The sequence below is a fragment of the Corvus cornix genome, chromosome 11 (assembly GCF_000738735.6).
Source record: "Corvus cornix cornix isolate S_Up_H32 chromosome 11, ASM73873v5, whole genome shotgun sequence".
NCBI lineage: Eukaryota > Metazoa > Chordata > Aves > Passeriformes > Corvidae > Corvus > Corvus cornix.
The window spans coordinates 7,759,022-7,780,627 of NC_046341.1; the positions used below are offsets into that span (position 1 = coordinate 7,759,022).

Genomic DNA, 21,606 nt, shown 5'->3' on the forward strand with positions numbered 1-21,606 from the left:
TGTCCCCGCCCATGGCAGGAGGGTTGGAACTAGATGAGCTTTAAGGACCCTTCTGTGATTCAATGGTAAGGGCCCAGGTTGGTGGGGACTCATTGCAGCCATGGAGCTGCAATTCCCACATGCTTTTCATCATGTTTCACTGTTCTGATGTTCCTCTGAGCCCAAAATTCCCATTTGTTCCTATTCTGGTGAATATCTGGACTGAATTTCATCATTCCTTTGAGCAGGGATCTTTCTTCTTCCAGCTTCCTCCTCCATGCCAGATTAAAAAAATAAAAAAAAAAAGCAGCAGAGCCGTGACGTGCCACCAGCCCTGGCTACGTTAACAGCAGATCTGCCAGGTTACAGATCTGCAAAGTCTTGCTTCAGGGAAAGGGGGAGAGGTGCAAGCTTCAATTAATTATGCCACAGTTTTCTTAACACTTCTTCCTGCTTGTCTCTCGTGCTTCAGAGAAACACTTGACAAGCTGCTCCTACAGTTCTGTCGAGCTGGGAATGCCACTGTGCTGAGCTGTAACCCGCGGGGCAGCGAGCTGAGCTCCAGGCTATGCCAGGAAGGGTTACACCATGGCACACAAGGTGCCAGCCACTTCCTAGACATCCTGTAAACAGAGCAAACAGGAAGTTTGGAGGATTGGGAGGCTTTGGAAAAGAACGGCTTTTCCTGCTTGGAAGAAGTATTGCCTGTTTAAACTCCATCTGAGGTTTGGTTGAGCCTTTTGCAGCCTGGCAGACTCCTACACACTGGTTTCTCACTCCCAGCATTACCCCTGGAGAGCACTGGCAGGGCTGCTCTGGCATGGTGTGCCACAGTGGAAACCTTCCTTAGGGACATGCAGGCATAGCTGCTGTGCACCATGTGGGCAAGGGATGGAGAAATGATCCCTCTGAAGTTCAATCTCAGTCCTCCTAGAGGCAAAGGATGGTGAAGAGGCTCCCTGGAGTGGGCATACTCATATGCTTTCCTCTCCTAAGAAAAACAGGGCACAGACTTGTTTTCACCATCTCTGTATCCCTGTCCTTCCTTGCTCCCAGGGTGGGCAGAAGGGTCCGAGGTTCAGGAACCAGTCAGTGGAAGAAAACAGCAGTACTGAAGCTCCTGAAGACTGTAGCTGGAATCTCCAAGGCAATTCTGACTTTTGGATACTCAGCTGATCCAGCAGGTTGTTCCCAGTCTCCAGCTGAAGATGCAGCAGATGCTGCACCACTTCAGAGCACATATCTGAGAGTGCTTCTGGCTGGTCAGTTTTGCAGCCATACAGCTCCTGGGCTTTGTCCTGTGCACAGCAGAAGTGCTGGTCCTGCCAGGGAGGAGAAAAACTGCTGCCTTCTCCTGTTTTTCCTTTGGGATGTGTTCTAGGATATGTAATGTTTGACTGGAAGGCAGGCGGGATGGCAGCAAGGTACAAAGCTGGCTTTGCCTTGTGAAGGGAACACTGGGCAGCAGTGCTGTCCATGCTGCTGTGGGGCTCAGAGAGACTATTTTTGGGGTCTTGAGAAGGGAGAAACTCCAAGATCAGACCTTCCTCCCAGGCAAACTACAGCACTGGAGCATTGTTAGCTGGTGGGGATGAAGGTGGGATGTCCTACCTGCTGCTAGCGCATGCTGCAGCGCAACCAGGTTTGGGTGCCTCGGCATTACTGAGAAAACAGGCAAAAATATCATTTTGGAGCTTTAAAAGACAATTTCTGCTTGGTCTTCACCTGCCTTCCCAGGCTCTGCTGGGAGGTATGAGGGTAAGCTGCAGGCAGGCACAGCAGGAAGGCAGAGCTGCCCCCTGTCACCTCCACACTGTCTCTGCTCCCTTTTGAGCAGTGCTGAGCAGCTGTAGTGACGACACGTGGGGCACGGCTGTATTTTCACGCCGGGTACTCCCTGCCTTCGAACAAACACACCTTTGTTTTGGAGCACATTGGCTCGGCTGGATCCTTTTTTTTTTTTTTTTTTTTCTTTTGCCCAGATCATCTTCCCTGCAGCTTAGGGGAAACATGATGCGATGGTGAACACTTGTGCTCGGGGTGCTGCCTGCTTCAAAGCCTGGTTTGGGTTACAGATGTACCAAGGGGTGGGTGAACACACAGCTCCAGCAGGAAGAGGACACCAGGTTCTGGTCAGGATGACCTCGTATTTCATTTTCCTTTTTCTTTGGCTCTGTATGTTCTCTTAGATACTAAATCCAAAGCTGGGGAAGCTGCCCTGAGTGTATCTCTTGTGTATCACTGGGAGAGGCAGGGTGAAAAACAGACCAGCAGCTTTTCCATCAGCTTTCCTGGGCTTTGGCAGCTTAATTGCATCTTTAATTGGCTGCTCCATGCTCCACTGAGTGTCCGTAGAAGCAGACAACATCCATAAATCAAACTGCTTAGGTTTCCTTCGGTTATCTGATGAAAGTAGTGGATGGGGAATAGCCTTGGGGTGCTCGTGTGTGCTGGCTTTCCTCCTTACCGCAGTTAGACATGGCCTTTCCAAAGGAGAAATTAAGGGAGAGAGCTCCCCTTGTTGCAAAGTCGCCTTTGAAATGCTCTCTCCAAACATTTGCTTTGAGCGCTGTCCTGCTAAATAAACCATCTCCCCTGGGGTTTCACTGTGGGAAAAGCAATCTTTACCTGCCAGCTCCCTGCTCTTGTGTGTGGAAGGAATATTTCCCTGAGCTGGGAGCTGCCCCTTTCCCTGCCCTCCCTGCCAAGAGTCTCAGACCGGGACAACCCCTGAGCCTGGAGTTCTGCTGTGGTTTGACCAGTACTTTATGCTAGCCCTGGGACACACTGTATGTGACTCTATTGCACCAAGTGGCTTCTGCCCAGGGAAAATCACATCACCGAGTGTAAATCGGTGTCCATGCCGTGACCTGGGGCTGAATGTGTGTGTCTGCCCCTACATGCACACTGGGCTCAGGACATCTATGGCTTATGGGGTTGGATTACAGGCTCTTCAACTCACCAGCAATCTGGTGGTTTTGGGATGAGTGTACATGCCATGTCTGAGGAGATGGGATTGGCTCAATTTAGAGCCTCAGGTACCCCTTCTTCTACCAGCTACTGAAGCTGAATAGCTCTGGGATGAGCTCCCGAAAATCCCATTTTACCCCCAGGTGCTGCTTCCAGGGCTTTAACCACCCTAAGATGCTTTCCCCTGGGCTGGAGACAGCCGAGACAGGGCTGGCTCTGCTAGGACCAGCCAGATGTGGTTATATGAGGCTTGAAAATCTTTCCATGCCCCTGCCCTCCTCAGTGCTGTGGCCATGTTTTGGGTGTCTGCTCTCTCATCGAGGCTTTGGCAGCAGGGCTCTGGCAGCTCTTGATTTGCTCTCCCCTTGCCTCCTCAGGTACAAAAGGCCTGGAGTGCTCACCCTCCACCCCCACCATGAACTCCTACTTCTACAAGTTCATGATCAACCTGCTCAAGCGCTTCAGCAGTGAACGGAAACTCCTGGAGACCAGAGGAGCCTTCATCATCAGGTCAGAGCACGCCACCAGCCTCACTGAAGCCCCTGAGCACCCCTGGGACAGGTGGGACGGGGGTAGCAGGGTCAAGAGGCCCAAGTACTACATTCACTCAGAGCCAAAACCATTTCCTCAAGCTTCCCTCGCTCTCCAACAAACGGTTTTGTAGCAAACGGGATTTGCCTTTCACATGTCAAGGCACCATATTTCTCTCTCCCATCCCCAGAGGCAAAGTGGCTCCTCATTAAACAGTGTTGTCAGAGCCTGTTTCGTTGAGAAACAACTCGACCAGCCGGAGCATGAAGACAGGCTTGCACTTGGAGTGCCAAGCCAAGTGAATCCCTCCAGCCAGCTTGGCAAGATGCTCACCCATCCAAAGCCATGTGTTACAATGCACAGAGTTGGTAGGGTTTGCTTCAGCTTGGTAAGGAGCTGCGGTGGAGGCTGGAGAGCCAAATGTTGTGAATGTTGGAATGCCAAGTGTCGTGGCAGCTGGCAGGGAGTCATCTTTAATGCAATGTAATCTGGGGCAAGGGATATCCATTCCTCAGCTCGCTGGGAAATAACAGGGTTAGTGGTCGAGGTGAGGTGGAGGAATCCGTGAGGAGGTTCGTGGAAGCAGCTGGCAGGACTCTGGGTTTTCCTCCCTTGCTTTCAGGGATGTGGCATCAAATGAACAGGGGGAGAGCATGAGATACAAGCCATGCTTCTGTGGGAGAAGAGAGCCACCTCTCCAAAGGCACAGGGGTGTGCCAGGTATTGATGAGGGGGTCCCACCACTGCAGTGGGAAAATACAGCATGCAGAGCTCCCAAAATTTGCTAAGCTGAGCTGGCTGTGGAATTGTACCTGCTTAGGCAGCAATTTTTGCTCAAGTCTGGATTCATCCCAGAGACAATATCCCACTCACAGTGTCCACTGTCCTCTCGCCAGTCAGCACAGCCCCTAGGATAAGCCACTCTTGGCAGGGAAGTGGCCCCATAGTGTATTAGGGAAGCAGGGTGACGGGTGACCAGAATGACAGTGAGCCTGGGCAGGGTCCCATTTAAAAGCTCTCCTGTACCACGGCCACCTCCAACTTTTCCCTCCAGCTCTGGCAGGATGAGCTTTGCCTGGCAGGCCCAGCTTTCCCAGCAGCCAGCCAGAGGTGCGGTGGGACCGGCTCACAGCAGCTCAGCAAGCCGAGGCTTTTTACAGTGACTCATGCCCCAAAAAACCTGGTAAAGCAAAAAAAAAAAAAAAATAGATGACTCTGTCCTTTGTCAAGTCACGTTGTTGCTCATGTGGGGTAGATGCAGGACTGGAGCCAAAGTGGTGGTTCTGGAAGGGTGAGCCGTTCCCCCAGGTACCAGCGATTAACTCTGAAACCTACTGATGGTGGGTAGAGGACTGGTGTAAACTACATTTCTGCTGCTTCCAGAAAAAGCAAGATGAGAATAGAGGAGAAAAACTTCTACAGGACTCTCTGGCAAAGATTGGTCTCTTGCTGGAGAGACTCAGTGAACGTGGGAGCCTCGTGGAGCTATTTTTAGCCACTTTTCAAATTGAAGCCGTATGTGCGTTCCCACGTTACATCCCTCCCCTATCCACAAGCCAGCTCAGCTGTTTCGCACAGCAGGGTGAGAAGCCGGCCTCATGTTTGACTTGAGAGATGCTGGTGATGTTTCATCCTGCGCTGGAGAGCACAAGGGGGATGCTTGAGAGACTGGGACAGGGTCTGCTAAAGTGTGGTCCAGGACCACTGCTGCCTCTTTCCCAGGCTGGCCTGGGAACAGTGAAGCAGGGAAGGAAAATAGGCTTGTTACGTTTAGGCAATGATTTCCAGCTGAAGGATTAGTGTTCACAGGAAAGGGAAATGGGAGACAGGGGTTTTATTCAAGCACAGCACAGCAGTTTTCCCTGTCACGTTGCTGGTGGGCAAATTCAAAGGTCCATGAGGTCACATAGGGGGTCTGCGATTAAAGGTAGTTTATTTCTAATCCAACTCAAGTTTGTTCATGCTTGGTTGCTGACTCTGAAAGGACTTTAGTCGCTCTCCTGATATGTCCTCAGAGTCCCAGAGACAGAGGTTATGGTACGTTACATCCTTGGGGATGGAAGTGGGTTTTGACCAGTGATCTCTGCAGGAGATGGGACCATCTCTTGCTGTGTAAGGATCTGTGGTCCCCAAGACATATAGAACTGCTCCAGAGCCTGTCTGATGCTAGGAGATGGGTGGGAGAAGTACCTGCAGCCCTCGCTGGCAGAGCTCATCCTCCAAGCCTGGCTCAGGCAGAGGTAGGGGCTGGGACAAGTGGTCTCACCATCAGTAACCCCAGCCCCAAGGTGGGTATCTCGAGATGCTTTGCCAGAGAAGACAGGTTGGAGCTATGTGGCAACACAAACTTCCTTCAAAATAACAGGGAAACAGCTCCAAAAACTTCTATCATTCATAAGGAAGTATCCAGAGAATTTCTTCTTCTTTGCCTGTGACCACCAGGCTGGGGAATAACTGAACACTGGCACGTGGTCCCTCTGCCAGTGCTGTTTGTGCAGCCAAGAGATGGATTGGTCTGCTGCCTCCCCCAGTGGGATCCAGTGCCCATCAAACCATGGTGTGATGCCTCATCTGTGCCGAGGACTTTAGGATTAGGATCCCCTCAATCCAAGGGGACCTCACAGAGAGAAAGCCTATGGCTGTGGTGGAGCTCACATGCCGAGCTGAGCCCCAACACTTGATCCTTGTGGGTCCCTTTCAGCTCAGAATATTCTGTCATTTATGATCTGAGAGAAGGGAAGAGCAACATCCAGGAGAAGGCTCTTCAAAGCTGTTTAAATGCCTCATGAATGTCTGGGCAAAGGATGTGCTGAGGGGATTCCAGTGGTACGAGTCCCACGGAGTCTCATGCTGTCCCACCCCTCTCCCCTAGAGAAAAGAGGGAAACCTGCTCCCATGATCTCTTCCAAATTTTTTTTTTGGCTTGGCATCAGTTTTCTGCATTGCAGCTGACTGGGTTCCTTTGGGGGTCAGTTCTCTCTTACTGTCACTTGTGACTTTTTTTAGGCTGGAAGCCAGAAAAATCAGTCTGCCTTCAAAACTAAGAATACCAAGTGCTGCCTTCTCCTCTCAAGCCAGGCATGTTTGCACTCAAAGGTTGCTCCCAAAGTGTTGTCAGAGGCAGGACCATCAGTGTTACCTCCCACCTTGATAAGCAGATCTGAGGCCTTCCACCCTTCTTGCTGATTGCCCTGGCTGGCACGTGGCTGTCCTGGATTCTACAGAGCCCCTAAGCAAGAAGCAAATATTCCCATTCAGCTGCTGACCTCCCGATGGTGGCTTGGAGCAGCAGAAAAATGCGGAGGAGCTTCCAGCGCGTCACATGGCTCCTTGGAGCAGCACGGCTGTCCTCCGGGCAGGAACCCTGTGGAGGGAAAGCTGCTTGGCTGCTCAGGAGGCAGGCAGCAGAGCGGCACAGAGCTTTTCAGCTCATGCCGAGATTTACAGGCTGGATTTAATGCCTGTTGGTTGGTACCAGCGCTGTGGGATGGGGGGATTAAGGGAGAGGTTAAGCCCTACTGCATGGACATCAGCGTTGCTGCTCAGAGCACGGTGTGAGGATAGGGCTGGCTGTCCTTGCAAGGAGCTGTCTTCTCCCGTCTTATACCTCCCCAGAGCTGGTTGTGCAGTTCCTGTGCTGTCCCCAGGGTCAGTCTGAGCTCCAGGAACTGGTTCAGCTGGCTGAGTCAAGCCTAGCACCAAAACAGCCAGCTTTTTGCTGCTCTCTGAGATGGAGCAGCTCAGACATTCATGGCTGATGTACCTTGCCACAGCAAATGAACTCTCTGGGGTATGGGATGTGCTTGAGTGGCTGAGACATCCCTATGCATGTCATGTGTGGATGCTTTGAAGTGCAGGGCTTAACTCTTAAACCCAGCAAGGCTATTTTCTTGCAGAGCAGTGGCACCCTGGGGCAGAGAGGATGCCTGAGTCAGCACTTTGCTCCCCAGGCAGGGGCCCGCATGCAGGGGTTGTCTCAGCTTGTTTTATAGAGCTGTTAAACAAACCTCCCCACTGCCTGGCACCTTCTCACGAGGTGTTTTCTGAGGTTAAGCTGCTTGGAAGAGGCCCTGGCATGACTTTTCAACCACCTCCCATGTGATGCACCCGGTGGGATTGTCCATTTGACTGGAGATGGCCCTTGGCCTTTGGGGCGACGCTTGAACCCTGTGGGGGCTGGCCAGGAGGGCTGGTTGGTTCTCCATCCACTCTGGAAGACAGAGGCTGGAACACAGAAGGTTGTTCAGCCAGTTTATGGCATTAGCTGGAGAGCTGGAAAATCCCAAGTCTCATGATGGGGCCACAGATTTATAGTTCCAGCAGACAGGAAAAGTTCACCTGGCTGGAAATTCTGACTGTTCTTGAGGTCTCAAAGTCCTGCTGGGATGAGGCCAGTGGAGAGCTGGATAATGAGGAGGGCAGAGCTGAGGACAAGCACTAGCAGGTCACACTGGGTGCATGAAGGGCTGTACATGATGTCCTTGGGGCTGGGGTGGCCAGTCCCTGTTTTTGGGCATGACAGGGCTCTCCAAGAGGCTGGGGCTGACTGTACAACACCAGTTTCTCCACAAAAAATAGGGAAAAAGTTGCAAAGTGAGTTTGAACCTGCTAACCAGGATGAGGAATCAGAGGAGGGGAGCAGAGGGCTGGAGGAGTGTGGAGCACAGACATCCATCCGATGCTCTTGGCAGGCCAGCAGTGAGGTGCATGTTAAATCGCTTTTGACTGGCCTGCCTGGCATTCCCAGGGCTGTGCTTTCTGTCTGGGAGAGTGGGAAGGGAAGGGCTGCCTGCCAGCATCCCAGTGAGGGCTGTCGGGAGGGAGTGGGATGGGGGTTTAGCCACAGATTTGGATAGCAAGGGATGCACTGGGGATCCTGTACAGAGCCAGTGGGTGTTTGTTTTGGTAATAAGAGGATGCCACAACTGCAGAATGCCACTATACTGCAGTGAGCCAATGTCCCCTCGGCCCCATCCTGGCTCCCAACTCATCCCTAACCTTGTCCTTTCCTCCTGCTGTGCTGTCCTCACTTCCCAGCCCCTCGCTGGGAGAGACTCAGGAGCTGGAGCTAACCAAAACCCTCCTCTTCTCCCAGGCCTGGATACTCTTGAGCTCCCCTGGACACACATTTTCCTTGGCTGAACATCCCAATACCTCCTGATGATCTGGAGGCACCCATTGCTGGGATGCAGAACCTACTCCTGCTCCTTCCTTTGGATGTGCTGATGCCACTGTGCCCCCTCCAGCTCCCATTGCCAAACCCATGCCCTGAAAATCCCTCTGCAAGTGAATCAGGGCTGGAGGGGGGACACGTGTCACCTCTTCCTCTCTCCCACCCTCCGTGCCACTGCAATGCAGAACAAAACCTGCGTTTGTTTTTGCGGGAACCGTTTGGCTTGTACTCAGAAAAGTGCAAAAAAAAAAGAAGGGGAAAAAAAATGGAGCCTCTTTGATAAACTGTGATATGAACTCGGGTAAAATCCAAACAGCTGTGAGTGCTACAAGGGAAGCTTCTGTGTCGGGAGGCAGTGAGCCTGCGAAAATCCACTGCTCTGCCTGCCAGGATGCTCGCTGGCCGCCTGCCCTCCGGCTTTAATGAACTGTGCACTCGCCATCCCCCTCCTCGTGCCTGGCCGAGAGGAGGAACCGGAGAAAGCTTTTTAGGTTGGTTTTTTTTTTTTGCCCATTTGCAAAGCAGAAAGAGGGACTCCCTCCCACCCAAGGCCCTGGCCAGGCACAGGGTGATGGAGCAGGGTGGTGAACATTCTCAGTTTTACAGAGGTCAGTGGGCTTCTCCTCGCTTATCTCCAGCCCATTCCTTTGTGCCTCCCTTTAACTCTCCCGGCTCCCCAAAACCTCCTCTCCCCCGCTTGCCATGTAAAACCCCGTGCCTGGAGATCCAGAACAGTGTTACAGTGATGTGGTGGTAAACATGCTCTGCTTTCCTGCATTCTCCCTCTGCCCCAGCCTTGCACCGTGAATGCCTTCCCGGCTCTCCTCAGGCTCCTATGGGAATTTTGGATGGAAGCCAGCAACCCCACTGTACCTCCAAAAACCCCCAGCTCTCAAATTGCCTCTTTTACATCACACAGTGGGCTCCACGAGCCCACAGGAGGATGTGCTTATCGAGGTTTTAATTCACTGAGGCTCTGGGACATCATTCTGGGCTCTCTGATACCCCAGTCCCTTGAAGCAGGAGCCAGAGGGGGAAAACCCAGCTTCCCCTAGAGGAGAGGTTGACTCTAGAGTCACAATGCACCAGCAGTCACCAACAGTGTGACCTTCACAAGGGAGGAGCCTGGTTGCCCTGTCTAAGGATTATCCCTGCTGGGAGAGCAGGAGCTGGGCCAGCCCTGGCCAGCTCCTTCCTGGGACTGGACCCCCAGGGAGGGACAGGAGGTTCCTCCACTGAGCTGGATGGGCTGGATGAGCTGGCGTGCACCAGGCCCTGGAAATGAGTTTGCTGTCATAACCCACCAGAGCTGCTCCAGGACCAGCCATACTTGGAGCTGCTTGGAAGGATTTGATGGGTTTTCCTGTAGAAAAATGGGAACCACATGTGAGCGGCAGTGCCGGCGTGGGCTGGGATTAATTTGGGTCAGTGAGAGGGTGGAGGGGAGGAAGGGGAAATGTGCGTAGGAGAGGAAAATCCTCACAAAATGGCCAAGTTCCTTCAAAGGGCAGGTCCCCAGGTAGGGATATCTGCTTCCTCCCAGCACTTTCCTTAGGATCACAGCAGGAATGTTGTGGAAAAGCAGGCTGTGGAAGGAGGGAGCTGGGAGAAGACGAACTGGGCTGTGGGGAGAGGAGCCCACAGCTCCCCTGCTTGCTGACTGTTGTGTTCTGCAGAGCAGGGATTCAGCACAAGCAGCTTCCAAAGTGTCTCCCAAATTTTTCTTTGCCTGGCTGATGGGGTGAGGACCCTCATCATGGGGGAAGCAGCTTAACCTGTCTGATCCTGTTGGTTGGGGCTCGGGTATTCTGATGGTGTTTCCTTCTCTGGCTCTGCAGCTGTGACAACTCGGTTTATTCATCTTTGTGGAGAGAAGAGCCAAGACAGGAAATCAGGCTGAGTAACAGTGTTTTTCCCACCACCTGTCTCCAGGGGATCTTGCTCAGGGTTATCCCCCAGGTACAGGGCACACTCAGTTAAAAACTGAGAAGAGCTCACCTCAGCCAATGAGTCCAGCTGGGCACTCTGCTCCCAGGATGGGATGTCCTCAGATACCTCTGGATGGGACACTTTTAATTCCTCACTGAAAACACAGAGTTGTGCAAAAGCCACCCTGATTGGAGTTCCTGCCACTCAGTGCTCCTTCCCTTTGTGCATGAGCTGCTCTTCATGTTCAGCTGCACCTGGAGCTGGTCCCCTCATAGCACTGGGTGCTCTCTTATGGTCCTGGCAGGGCAGGGACCATCCATCTGCTCTCCTCTCATGCATCTGTGGGCCTTGGAGGGTTTGAGGGAGCAAGGCTCCTCAGGCTGCATCCCTCCTTGGGATCCCTCCAGGGATCCTGGCTTGGAAGGCAGGGCAGGCATTGTGATCCAACTGGAATGCTGAGAGGCAGGGGGCATGGAGGCAAGCCTGGCACTAAAGCTGAAATAACATCTGGGGTGTCTAAACCATGGCAATAAATGGGGTATTTTTTCAGCTGACACTTGAGTAGGAAGTGCAGCAGGGCTCACTGAGTTACAGGCACCTCCTTCCCTGAGCTCCAGCATGTGCTCGAGTTGTTGGCAGAAGAGACAAGACAGCTTCACCTCCCACCCCAGGATACACTTATCCTTGAGCCATAAGATGCTGCCACCTCTTCCCAGTCTCTTCTCTTTCCTTCCTTCTGGAAAGCTTCACGTGTATTACTGCCATATTCTATCCCTCTGCTTTCAGAGGTCTAGAGATGGCCAGCAGGACCATTTTCCCCCAAATCTGCCTTCCCTGCAGGGAGGTCCAAAGGCTCATGCACCTGTAGGACAACAACCTGCTCCTTGGCCATGCTTTTAGAAACAAAAGCACTTTATTTCTTCATCTTAAAGCAAAGTGATGGGGAAGGGTGAGCGCAGGGACAGCAGCTCCCATCTCTGTACAAGCTGTGCGTGCCCTGAACAGGATCAGCCTCTCCCAGCTCCTGTTGCCACAGCTCTGCACCCGCTCCGTTAACCTATTTTATTTGCAGTGATAAGAAATTATAGGGGGAGAAATAAGGCGCTTGTCAGTTTTCTTGAAAATTAGGCCACAGCTGTCAGCCTGAAAGGGAAGCGGACGTCTCGAAGAAAGGATCTGCTGCTGCTCTACACTTCTCCCCCACTCCCAAGCCAGCCCCTACCCTTCCTCCCCTTCCTAACAGAGCTTGCCTGAAAACATCAGTGCCCGGTGTAAGTGCCCCTCTGGGAGCAGGCTCTGTAGGGCTCACTTGAACTGCGAGCACTGAATGAGTTGTTCCTCTCAGCTTCGGTGGTGGCTGGAGCCAGGCATGTGCTCTAATGCTGCTGCTGGTGCCTCCTGCCTGGGGCTTGAAGCCCCAAGAGCCCAGGGCAAGACTTGCATTTGCCACCCATCTCGCCATCGAGTCACTGGCAAGTTTAAAAGATGGAAAAGAAGTGCTTCAGGGAGGTAATTTTTTGGTGTCCTAGAGGGTTTGGAAGGGCAGGTTTGCCTGTTTTTCAAGTGAGCTTCCTGTAGATGCTCAGATGTTCCTACAGGATTTTGTAAGCTTTGCAGGTCGCCAATGACTCATCAGTGCCGGTGCTCATGGCCAGGTTGGATGGGGCTTGGAGCAGCCTGGTGTAGTGAAAGGTGTCCCTGCCCATGGCAGAGGGTTGGAACGAGATAGTTTTTAAGGTCCCTTCCAAGCCAAACCATTCCCGAATTCTATGGGCAGAATAGCTTTATCCAGAAGTCACAATAAAGTTTCCTCAAGGAAACTCCTGGGACACACCAGCTTGAGCAGCTGGAGGCTGGTGCTGGTCGTCTGTCTAGTGGGCTTCACCTTGGGGGAGCTGCCACATTCATCTGTGTTATGCCTAAAAGTTGCGCCATACCTTGGGCTGAGTGGACCATCAAGTTTCCAAATTTAGTTGTCCTTTAGCTTCTGGCCTATCCCAAAGGATATTACTCTTCCTTCCCCTTGCTACAGCCCTGTTTCCCTCTCCTGTTTGGTATGGACCTGCAGGTATCTCACTGATCATAAAAATGTCCGGAGGTGTTGGATATCTGCTTGGAGAACTGAAGGTGATCTCGTTGAAGGGCACAGTTCTCCAGGCATGTCCAAGGTGGGAACAAGGCTGGGTTCATCACAAGTGAAGGTGGATGTCCCCAGCTTCAGGCTGGACTATCAGCTTTAGTAGGCAGCAGGGACACCATCCTGCCAGCCAGGACAGGGACCTCCTGATGGCCTGATGTCCAAGGGGAGCATCAGGAAGAGCAGAAGCCACGGGCTGAGGCTCTGCAGGATCAAGATGCTGTTTCACCAGTTGAAGCTGGCCTGAAATACTAATGTACATTTGTGCTGTGTTCCTCTCAGACATCCATCTTGGTTGCTCTGGGGATCCCCAGGGATCCCTGGGGAGTGCCTGACACTGAGGCGGCCGCAGCCCAGCACTGAGCTGGCAGCGCGGCTCCTTCGGCAGTTGTCACACTGACGGCTGCTGCCAAGCAGACGCTTCGTGGGAGGGTTTTCTTGTTTGCAGTGAAACACTCTGCACCTTTCCCTTTTCAAGCGAAGGCAGCGCAGGGCTTGTCTCCTCCTGAGATCTACACATCTCCTCCCAGAATCCACACATCTCCTTCCCAGAATCCACACATTGCCTCCCAGGATATGCACATCTCCGGGCTGCAGCTTTCACCAAGTTTCCCTGGGGAGCTTGGTAACCATTCCAAGAAACCAAAGCTGATGAGGGTCCTTCTCCTCCCCAGACCTGCCTCTTGCAGAAGGAGCTCCCCTACTCCTAAACTTCCCAAACCATTCAAAATCCCTTACATAAAACGCTATGAATTTTGTAAAGCAGGAGCTGCTGGGGTTGCCATGGTTTCCCTTGCCCAGAGGAGCAGCTCTGGAGCCTGGATTCAGGAAAGGGGGGGATTAAAATGGAGGACTGGGATTTTCTTTGCTGATGTGGAGGGAAAGGATGGTACAATGACATCCTCCTGCTTTCCCCACTTGCTCTCTTCTCCTTCTCCCCTTCCCAACCTAATTTTATCTATGCTTCCTCTGCAAATTCCTAAAGGATCCCAGCTGCTGGGCCAGGCTGAGGATGCTGCTTTTCCTGGCAAGAGAATTTCAGGGGGGTGGGGATGGGCAGTGGGCATCATGGAGGCTGTGGATTCCCTGGTTAGGTGGGTTAAGCTGGGGCATCTGCTGGGGAGCCTGGGGTGTGGAGGAAGGGTGGGGAAAGCCTTTGGGAGGAGAGAGGAAGGGAGCAGAGGAAGAGGAGGGTTGGGAGGAAGCATGGAAGGGCTCTGCCCTCCTCACAGCTGTGGAAGTTGTTCTGAGACCCATGAGCAGAAAAGTGGAGCAGAACCCCTCAGAGCATCACTCCCAGGCCTCAGCCAGCTCCTTCCACAGCTCAGGCTCTGTCCCAGTTGCTGGAAGTGGGACGAGACATGATCCTCTCCCTGCTGGGGCCCCGTGTCTATTAGCCCAGAGCTAATAAAGCAAATCACTAGTGCTTAATGAAGAAGCACCTGCTTAATTGAACGCAGCAGGACGGTGCTCAGCATGGCCGAGCAACAGGACGGGACCAGTGTTTCCCCTCAGGCACCCCACAGATCCCAGAGGAGGAGGTGGTTCTGCAGTGAGACTGGATCTCATCTTACTTTTTTTTAAGTTAAGGGAAACACAAATGTTCACCCTCTTTGAGCAAGCATTGGTCTGGCCTGACCCTCCGCCACCCTGTTCCTGCACGGTGGCTCGGGGCAGGGGACGGGGCTGAAGTGGTTAAAGGGACGAGCGGGCAGGATGGGAGCTCTGACAGCTGCCTGAAATGATGATGTTTAGATTAGCCGGTTTCCAGGCATCGAGTTGTCAAAGCAAGAGGGCTGGGAGGAACGCCGGGGCTTGTCCTTAATTGGAGATGTGGCTCTAAAGCCACCCCATCTTGCCAACATCCTCTGGGCTCCAGCAGATTGCCCTGCAGCAGCTCCCTGCCCCTGTATGATCCCTGTTCTGCTTGTTCCCGTGCCTCATCCCCCTCTACCAACCGTTTGTGTGATGGGAATTCATTGCGATTGACGTTGCTGTGCTGGCAACTTGGTGACTGCTGCATCAGAGGCACAGGGGGACCCCAGGGTAACATGGCCACGCAAAGCTTGTGGTGCCCTCTGTGGCTCTTCCCTTGGCCAGCCTCGTGTTGTCAAGGGGTCAGGCAAGGGGGTGGGCAGGGTCCTGTGACTGCAGCAGGGGCTGGAGGTGACCTGCTGGGTCCCTTGGGAGCCCCACGGTGGCTCAAGGTGTCCCCCATCATCACACTACAGGCGGATGCTGCCTCCCATCTGCCTGCAGCCACATTCCTTGGCTCCATCGGAAAGGCTTGAATAACCCTTTTAATTTAAGGAGTTAAATTTTAATGGCCTGAATACCACATTTCATTATCGCCATGTGCCTGCGCTGCCGGCTGCCTAACGTTACCAGTGTGTGCCATGATGCTCTGTGGCTTCTGCCTCCCTGGGGACACTTCTTCCCCTCTTATTCTATGCCAGGAGGTCCTTGGGGGACTCTCTGAGTCCCCATGAGCAACAGGATGCACGTCACCCACAGGGATGCAGGGAGAGCTCCAGGGAGAGGCATCTTGCTGGAATGATGCTTCAGGGGGATTAGCTGGTTCCTTCCGTCATCACATCATGTATATTTGGGGAGATATATATATTTAAAGTCTGCATGTATATATATATATATATATATATATACACACACATATTTATGGGATGTATATATCTGGGATATATTTATGGTGTGTATGTATAAGGGGTGTGGCTTCCACTCTCTGTCCCCTCTTCCCTGTTCCCTTCCACAGCCACTCCACCGGCATCTCAGTTGAAGCCACCTGTCCTCTGTTCAGCCCCTTTCCCTGCCTCCTCCCAGTCAGCCTGGCGTTCCCCTCATGCCATCAAAGCCTCCCAGGGGATGGGCTCCTGGGGACCCTCCCACGCCACGAGCAGCCACCTGGTGCTGACAGTTGGGTTCAGCTGCTGGCTGCTGTCATGGAGGCCCAGCAGCTGCAGGACCAGCCAGTTGTCCCCTCCTTTGGGGTCTGCTTTTGGGATATGCCGACCAAGGGGCTTCGTGGAGGGGAGTTTGAGGTCTCTGCCAGTGCCATAGGAGGATGCTGTGCACTGGCAAACTCATTCTGCTGGTGGCTCCCAGAGAACCTGGGGGCAGCTGGAGGGGATGGTGCCCAAGCAGGACAGCATCCCCGTGGGGTGACACAGCTTTGAAGCAGGGAAACCGTCTCCACACAACTACTCCTCTAACACCCTGACAGTTTCCAGTTCCCCAATGCCACTGAAAGGAGGGGGGACAATCCCAACCCTTCCCCACTAATCAAAACCAGGCCTGAAATTAGAAAGCAGCTCGCATTCAGCCCCCTGCTCACTGTGAGCACAGCGATCACCAGACAAATGGCAGAGCTCCTATTTATGGAAAGCAAGAGCCTTCCTTTTCCACGGAGGAACGGTGAAGGGGGAACCTGACTGGCATCCTTTTTGTGATGGGAGAGCTTTGGAGGTCACTGAATTGCCCTCAGTACTCCCTGGCAGTTTTTCTTGTTTAAGCTCTTGCCATAGTCTTCCTGCCTGGAAGGTATAAAACACTGGCTCCCCACCAGCCACGAGCAGTGCAGCCAGTCCTGGTGCACCAACCACTTCACTCTTGACGCTAAAACTGTCCCAGTGTTTGTCCCTGGAGGACTCATCCCTTCTTTGGGCACAGTAAACCGTCCTACTTCATGGTCCAAGTGCCCAGCACGGCTGCTGGAGGAAGCTTGGCAAGGATGGGGCATCCACTTATCCCCCCAGCTGGAGAAGGGTAGCATGGAGCCAGCTTACTCCTGGGCTGGGCTTGGTCCTGCCCAGGCTGGGCTTGCTCTGCTGCAGCTGGCAGTGACTGGATCCTGCCTGCAACTCTGAGCTATTGATTTGCTTTTGGCTCCATCAGGCTGGACTAAAAGCCTCTGCCTTCCCCTTTCCTCCCTCCATGCCTCACTTTCCCACCGCTCTCCCTCCTCCAGCCAGCCCACGTCCAAGCGGCGAGAAATCAGGGAAGCGTTTTCATCCCCATGAATGCAGCTGGTTACGTAAGAATAATTGGGATAAATGAGCTTATTTATCACAGCCCGTTCCATTTTAGCGGGGTCCAGGGCGATCGCCGGGTTGGGTTACGTAAAATCCCGCACAGAGCATCTCATTGTCCGGCGGCAGCCACGCGGGATGCGGGAGCTGTCGATGGAGAGCAGCCGGGGCTGGGTGAGGAGGGAAGGGATTATTTGGCAGGACGAAGAGGTGGGAGGAAGATGGGGGTTTCTTCCTCCATGTGTTAAGGAGAGAAGATCTGTATCTTCATTCTCCTCCTGCGTCCCTAAACCACCAGGCTTTAGGGTATGGTTTTTGGTGTCTAACTAGAGCCAAATAGTCTTCCTCTGGTCCATCCTCACAGGAACAGGGGCTGGAAACTCACATCCTTCCTCCTCCTCACCCCAGGAGGTGAAAACATGACTTTCAGGCAGGGGAAGTTTAGGTGTACCTCTCACCTCCTGGCCAAACCAGGCAGCTAGTGAATGCCTCCCACTCAGCAGCCCAAACAGTTGCTTATTGTTTTGCCTCTTAATCCTCTCAGAGATGCCTCCAGGGGGAAATTTGATGTCCAGCTAAGAGTATCTGGTGGGGAACTGTGCTTGGTAGGAGCTGGGGGAAAGCAGAGTTGCTCTGGGGGATGCCTTGGTGCCAAGGTTCCCCATCAGCCCATGGGGAAATGTGGTGAGCCAGGGAGCATCCCAGTTTCAGGAGAAGTTGGGATGCCGGGGAGCCAGGCAGACTTCCCTGTGTCTCTCCAGTCCCCACACTGGGGATCTAAGCTGGCACTGGGTAGTATTTCAGGTGTCCTCATACAAACTGCCCAGGAAGGCAACAGCCTGGAGAAAAACAGGAAATCCCAAAATCCAAACAAATGTGGGAGGAAAAAAAATCTGTTTTTTTGTTTCTGGTCTAAAAAAATGTTGAAAATCTTGGGAATGCCTCAAGGTTTGTTAAGCAGGACATTCCTGCTGTGACCCAGCCAGGCAGATCAGCGTGGGCTGCAGTGCTGGTTACACTGTGTTTTGGGGAGAGTGCTGCTGGCAGGATATCCAGTGGAGCAGAGACATCTTCCAGCTTCACCAGCTGGAGCTCTGGAGCCACTCAGCACCGGATCTCCTGGCAGCTGGAGCCTGGAGGAATTCAAAGAGCAGCCTCTGGCTCCAGAGCTTTGCTGAATGCCAGGAGGAATTGTTTTGCGCCACTGGCCATGCTCACTGGGATGTTCCCCGGTCTCAGTGGGATATTGGTCTGACTGGGCCATCACATGCCATCTGCAATGGTGCTACTGCATGCTCCCTACACTGGTCGGGGTGGAAAGTGACACTGAAACTTTGTGAGAGAGGTCACAGGAAGGTTTGAGGTGGCACGAGCCATAGTGGTGGGTGTCAGCAAGGCCCCAAAGCAACATGACCAGGGACATGTCTCAGCCTAGCTATGGTTTTTTGTTCTTGTCCTGGTGTGAATAGCTGCATGCTCCAAATGCAGAGCCTGGTATTGCCCCGCAGCATCTCCCTTCTGGCACCATCACACTCACCCAACTTCTAATGCACCCAGATCTCCGCCCTGGTCCTCTCTGGAGGAGTGGGCTCACATCAGAGTTTTGGTTGTTCTCATTAACCATCCTTCCCCCCTGGTTTCTCTCCTCTCTGATACACAGGCAGCTTTGTCTACTTCTGAATGCAGAGAACATCTTTCACTCCATGGCAGACATACTGCTTAGGGAGGAGGACCTCAAGTTCGCCTCTACCATGGTCCACACCCTCAATACCATCCTGCTGACGTCCTCTGAGCTCTTCCAGCTGAGAAACCAACTGAAGGACCTGAAGACCCCGGTACGAGCAGCAGGAGCAGGCTTAGCAGCTGGAGGGGACATAGTGGGGGTGGTGGGGACCTGGCAGCCACCTGGAGTGTGTCTTGCTGCTCAGTCCCTGCCTGGTAGGTCCCAGGGTTGGAGCTCGGGCAGCCTCTTTATTCTTCCACTCTTCAGGAGCTGAGGATGGACTTGGAGGATGTGCCCAGCTCTGCCCAACTCTTGCTTTTCTCCCTGGAATGAGAATGGGCTTACTGAGCCCCCAAACAGCTGCTTCCTTCCTCCCTCTGTCCCCACATGGGCCATGGGACAGGTGACAGCAGGAGGAGGGTCCTGCAGTCCCTCAAATGTCCCTCCCAGGAACATGCCCACAGGATTTGCTGAGCAGCTGCCACCAGCACCAGTGACATCCAAGGAGGGAGAGAAGGAGGAGGATTTCTCCTCCTCCTCCTTCTGCTGAAAACCAGTGATGCAGGGGTATCCCTTTGGGTGGTCATCCTCCAGCCCCTCATCCTGTGGTGGACACAGCAGCCCTGAAGGCCACCTTGTCATGCTGTCACCCCAAAGCCCACCTGGTCTCCCATCTCCTGAGGCTGAGGCTCGTGGCAGTGCCAGATGGACTTGGTGGGTCCAGAAACATCCCTTTGTGTCTCGGTGGCACTTGCCAGCCTGGCAGGTTGATGCTGGGTACCTGGGGCTCTCCATGCCATGTCTGTGCTCCCAGTGGTGACCAAACCCCAATGGTTCCCTCTTTCCCCAGGAAAGCCGTAACCTCTTCTGCTGCCTCTACCGGTCCTGGTGTCACAACCCTGTGACAACCGTGTCCCTCTGCTTCCTTACCCAGAACTACAAGCATGCCTACGACCTCATCCAGAAATTGTATCCTTTGGGGATTTTCTGTCAGGGTGGGGACTGAACTGGCCCTTGGTCCCTCTGTGGCAACCAAGGTCATCCTGCAGGCCAGCCCAGCCTCCTGCCTGCAGCCCATCATTACTGGGGCAGGGCAGCCTGTGCTGGGCATGTGCCAGCTCCCTTCCCCTGGTGTCATCCCTTTTTTTGTGGTGAGAAGAGAGGAAGGCATGCACTGACTGAGCCTTGACCTTCCCCTGCCCAGGAGGGGAGGCTCCTCAACATCCTCTTCCTCCCAGGAAGATGATGGCTTTGGCCTCCTAGCCTGGTGAGGAGCAGGCAGTGCCCAGCACAGCACAGTCCCCGGTGAGCTCACCATCTGCCTTCAGCAGAGTGATTATTTTCATGTGCCAGCAAACCCCAAGGTTCCCTGAGTAGTTTTCCAAACGAAGAAGCACAGTAACACGCTCAAGTTCCCTTCCCAGTGCACACCGGCATTCCTTCTGGGAGACACACTGTCCCCATGGGCCAGGAGGGTAAAAGCAAGTGTCCTCCCTTGAACACTCCTGCTGCCTGCTCTCAGCTTTTTGGGCAGCCTGCCTCTTCCCCTGTACCTACCTGCTCATCCTGTCTCCCTCCATCATCCCTTGGCCACCCTACAGACCTTTCAGCCCTGCCTGTATGCAAGCCCTGCCTCTTCCCTGCCCGCTCGCATCCCACAGGACCTGTGGATACAGGGAGGCTTTGGCAAAGCCACGGTCCACGCTGGCATCACCCGCGTGAGCCATCTGCTGCTACCCAGCCACATTTTTCCAAGGTAACATCCTTAACAGCCACATCCAGCGGGGATCTGGAGGTCACCGTGGATTTCCTCACCGAGGTGGACAAGCTGGTGCAGCTCATCGAGTGCCCCATATTCACGTGTAAGGAGGAAACCCCGGGTGGGGAAGGGGCGGCGTGCGGTGCTCCCCCTCCCCGCGCCTCCATCGCAGGCGGCAGCCGCCGCACAAATAAATAGAGCAGAAGTTATGAGACTTCTTGCCGGGAGGTTTGCCCGGTGCTGGAGCTGCCCGCCGGGAAAAGGGCACACTGGCAGCACGGTGGGGGGCAGCATTGCCCCCCAGATATAGGTTAAGGGAGCGAGCAGCACTGGCATCCAACAAAAGGGATGGGGGAAGGGATGGGGGAGGGCCTGGATCACACTGAGCATCTCCAGGGTCGCACGAGGAGGGCGTCAGATGGGGGGGAACCCTCTGTGCTACCCTCGGATGCACGGGGTGGCAGCGTGGGTGCTACTGGGGATCTTAGCAAGAAAAAAGTGGATTTTTCTAGGAATGAAGAATTAAGCCCTAAAAAAACAGCTTATGTTTTCTCCAGCATGCAGCAGTGTGGGTCCCCCACTGGGTAATATTGCAGTGCCTGACCAGGGTCTCAGGGGTGTGACAGTGGGAGCCAGGATGGTGGCAGGGGACATGGCAGGATGACCTGGGGCTGTGGGGGGATTTCTCATTATGTCAGTTTGCTGCCCCTGGGCTTCCCATTGAAGGTGTAGCAGTGCACTGAGGTTGTTGGGAAATGTCCTGGAAAGGACTTTATGGGACACCTATATAGGTCCAGGGTAGTATTGGGAAATATTTAAGGGAAGAGGGTTAGAGCAGCTGGGCAGTAGAGACCCCCAGTCATGCTCCCTCCAGTAGACCCTGTCCCTTATCCCCAGGATGACTGTCCCAATGTGTGAGGCAGCCACGTGTCTGTGGTGGTTTTGCATGCCCCAAAATTATTCATCGAGAGTTCCCCACCACACTCACCTTAGTTTGCACATCTCGGGGTAGGGGACAGACGTGTCCCCCACAAAGTGGCATCCCTAGGGATGGCTCCCTTCACTGGGAGACACCAGAGGTGCAAGTGACAACCAGGAGGTGAGATGATGGGACCCAGGCCTTGCCCCATCGCCTGGGCTACTCCTTCAGTTGTATTTAGGGCTCCAGAAGACTCTTCCACCATGAGCACAGCAAGGGATGGGGCCAGAAGGTGGTTTTGCCTCTACTGAGCAGAACTGAGGCCCAGCACATGTAATCCTCAGAACCAAGCGGAGGGGATCCCTTCTGCTCCAGAGAGTCCCCAGGAGGGTGTCACCCAGCCCTCTGGATGTGATGCTCCGGGGTGGGTATTACTGCTGAAT

General features: G+C 53.7%; 1 protein-coding gene across 3 annotated transcripts in view; it reads left to right on the forward strand.

The window, feature by feature from the left end:
• The window catches only part of VAC14 (VAC14 component of PIKFYVE complex), a 68,480-nt gene that overhangs the window by 44,001 nt on the left and 2,873 nt on the right, over nucleotides 1-21,606 (forward strand). For all 3 annotated transcript variants that reach the window (XM_039558285.1, XM_039558286.1, XM_039558284.1), the window contains 4 exons: nucleotides 3,327-3,459; nucleotides 18,423-18,597; nucleotides 19,336-19,454; nucleotides 20,268-20,347. In XM_039558285.1, coding sequence (XP_039414219.1) covers nucleotides 3,327-3,459; nucleotides 18,423-18,597; nucleotides 19,336-19,454; nucleotides 20,268-20,347 — 507 coding nt within the window. The remainder of the gene's footprint in view (nucleotides 1-3,326; nucleotides 3,460-18,422; nucleotides 18,598-19,335; nucleotides 19,455-20,267; nucleotides 20,348-21,606) is intronic.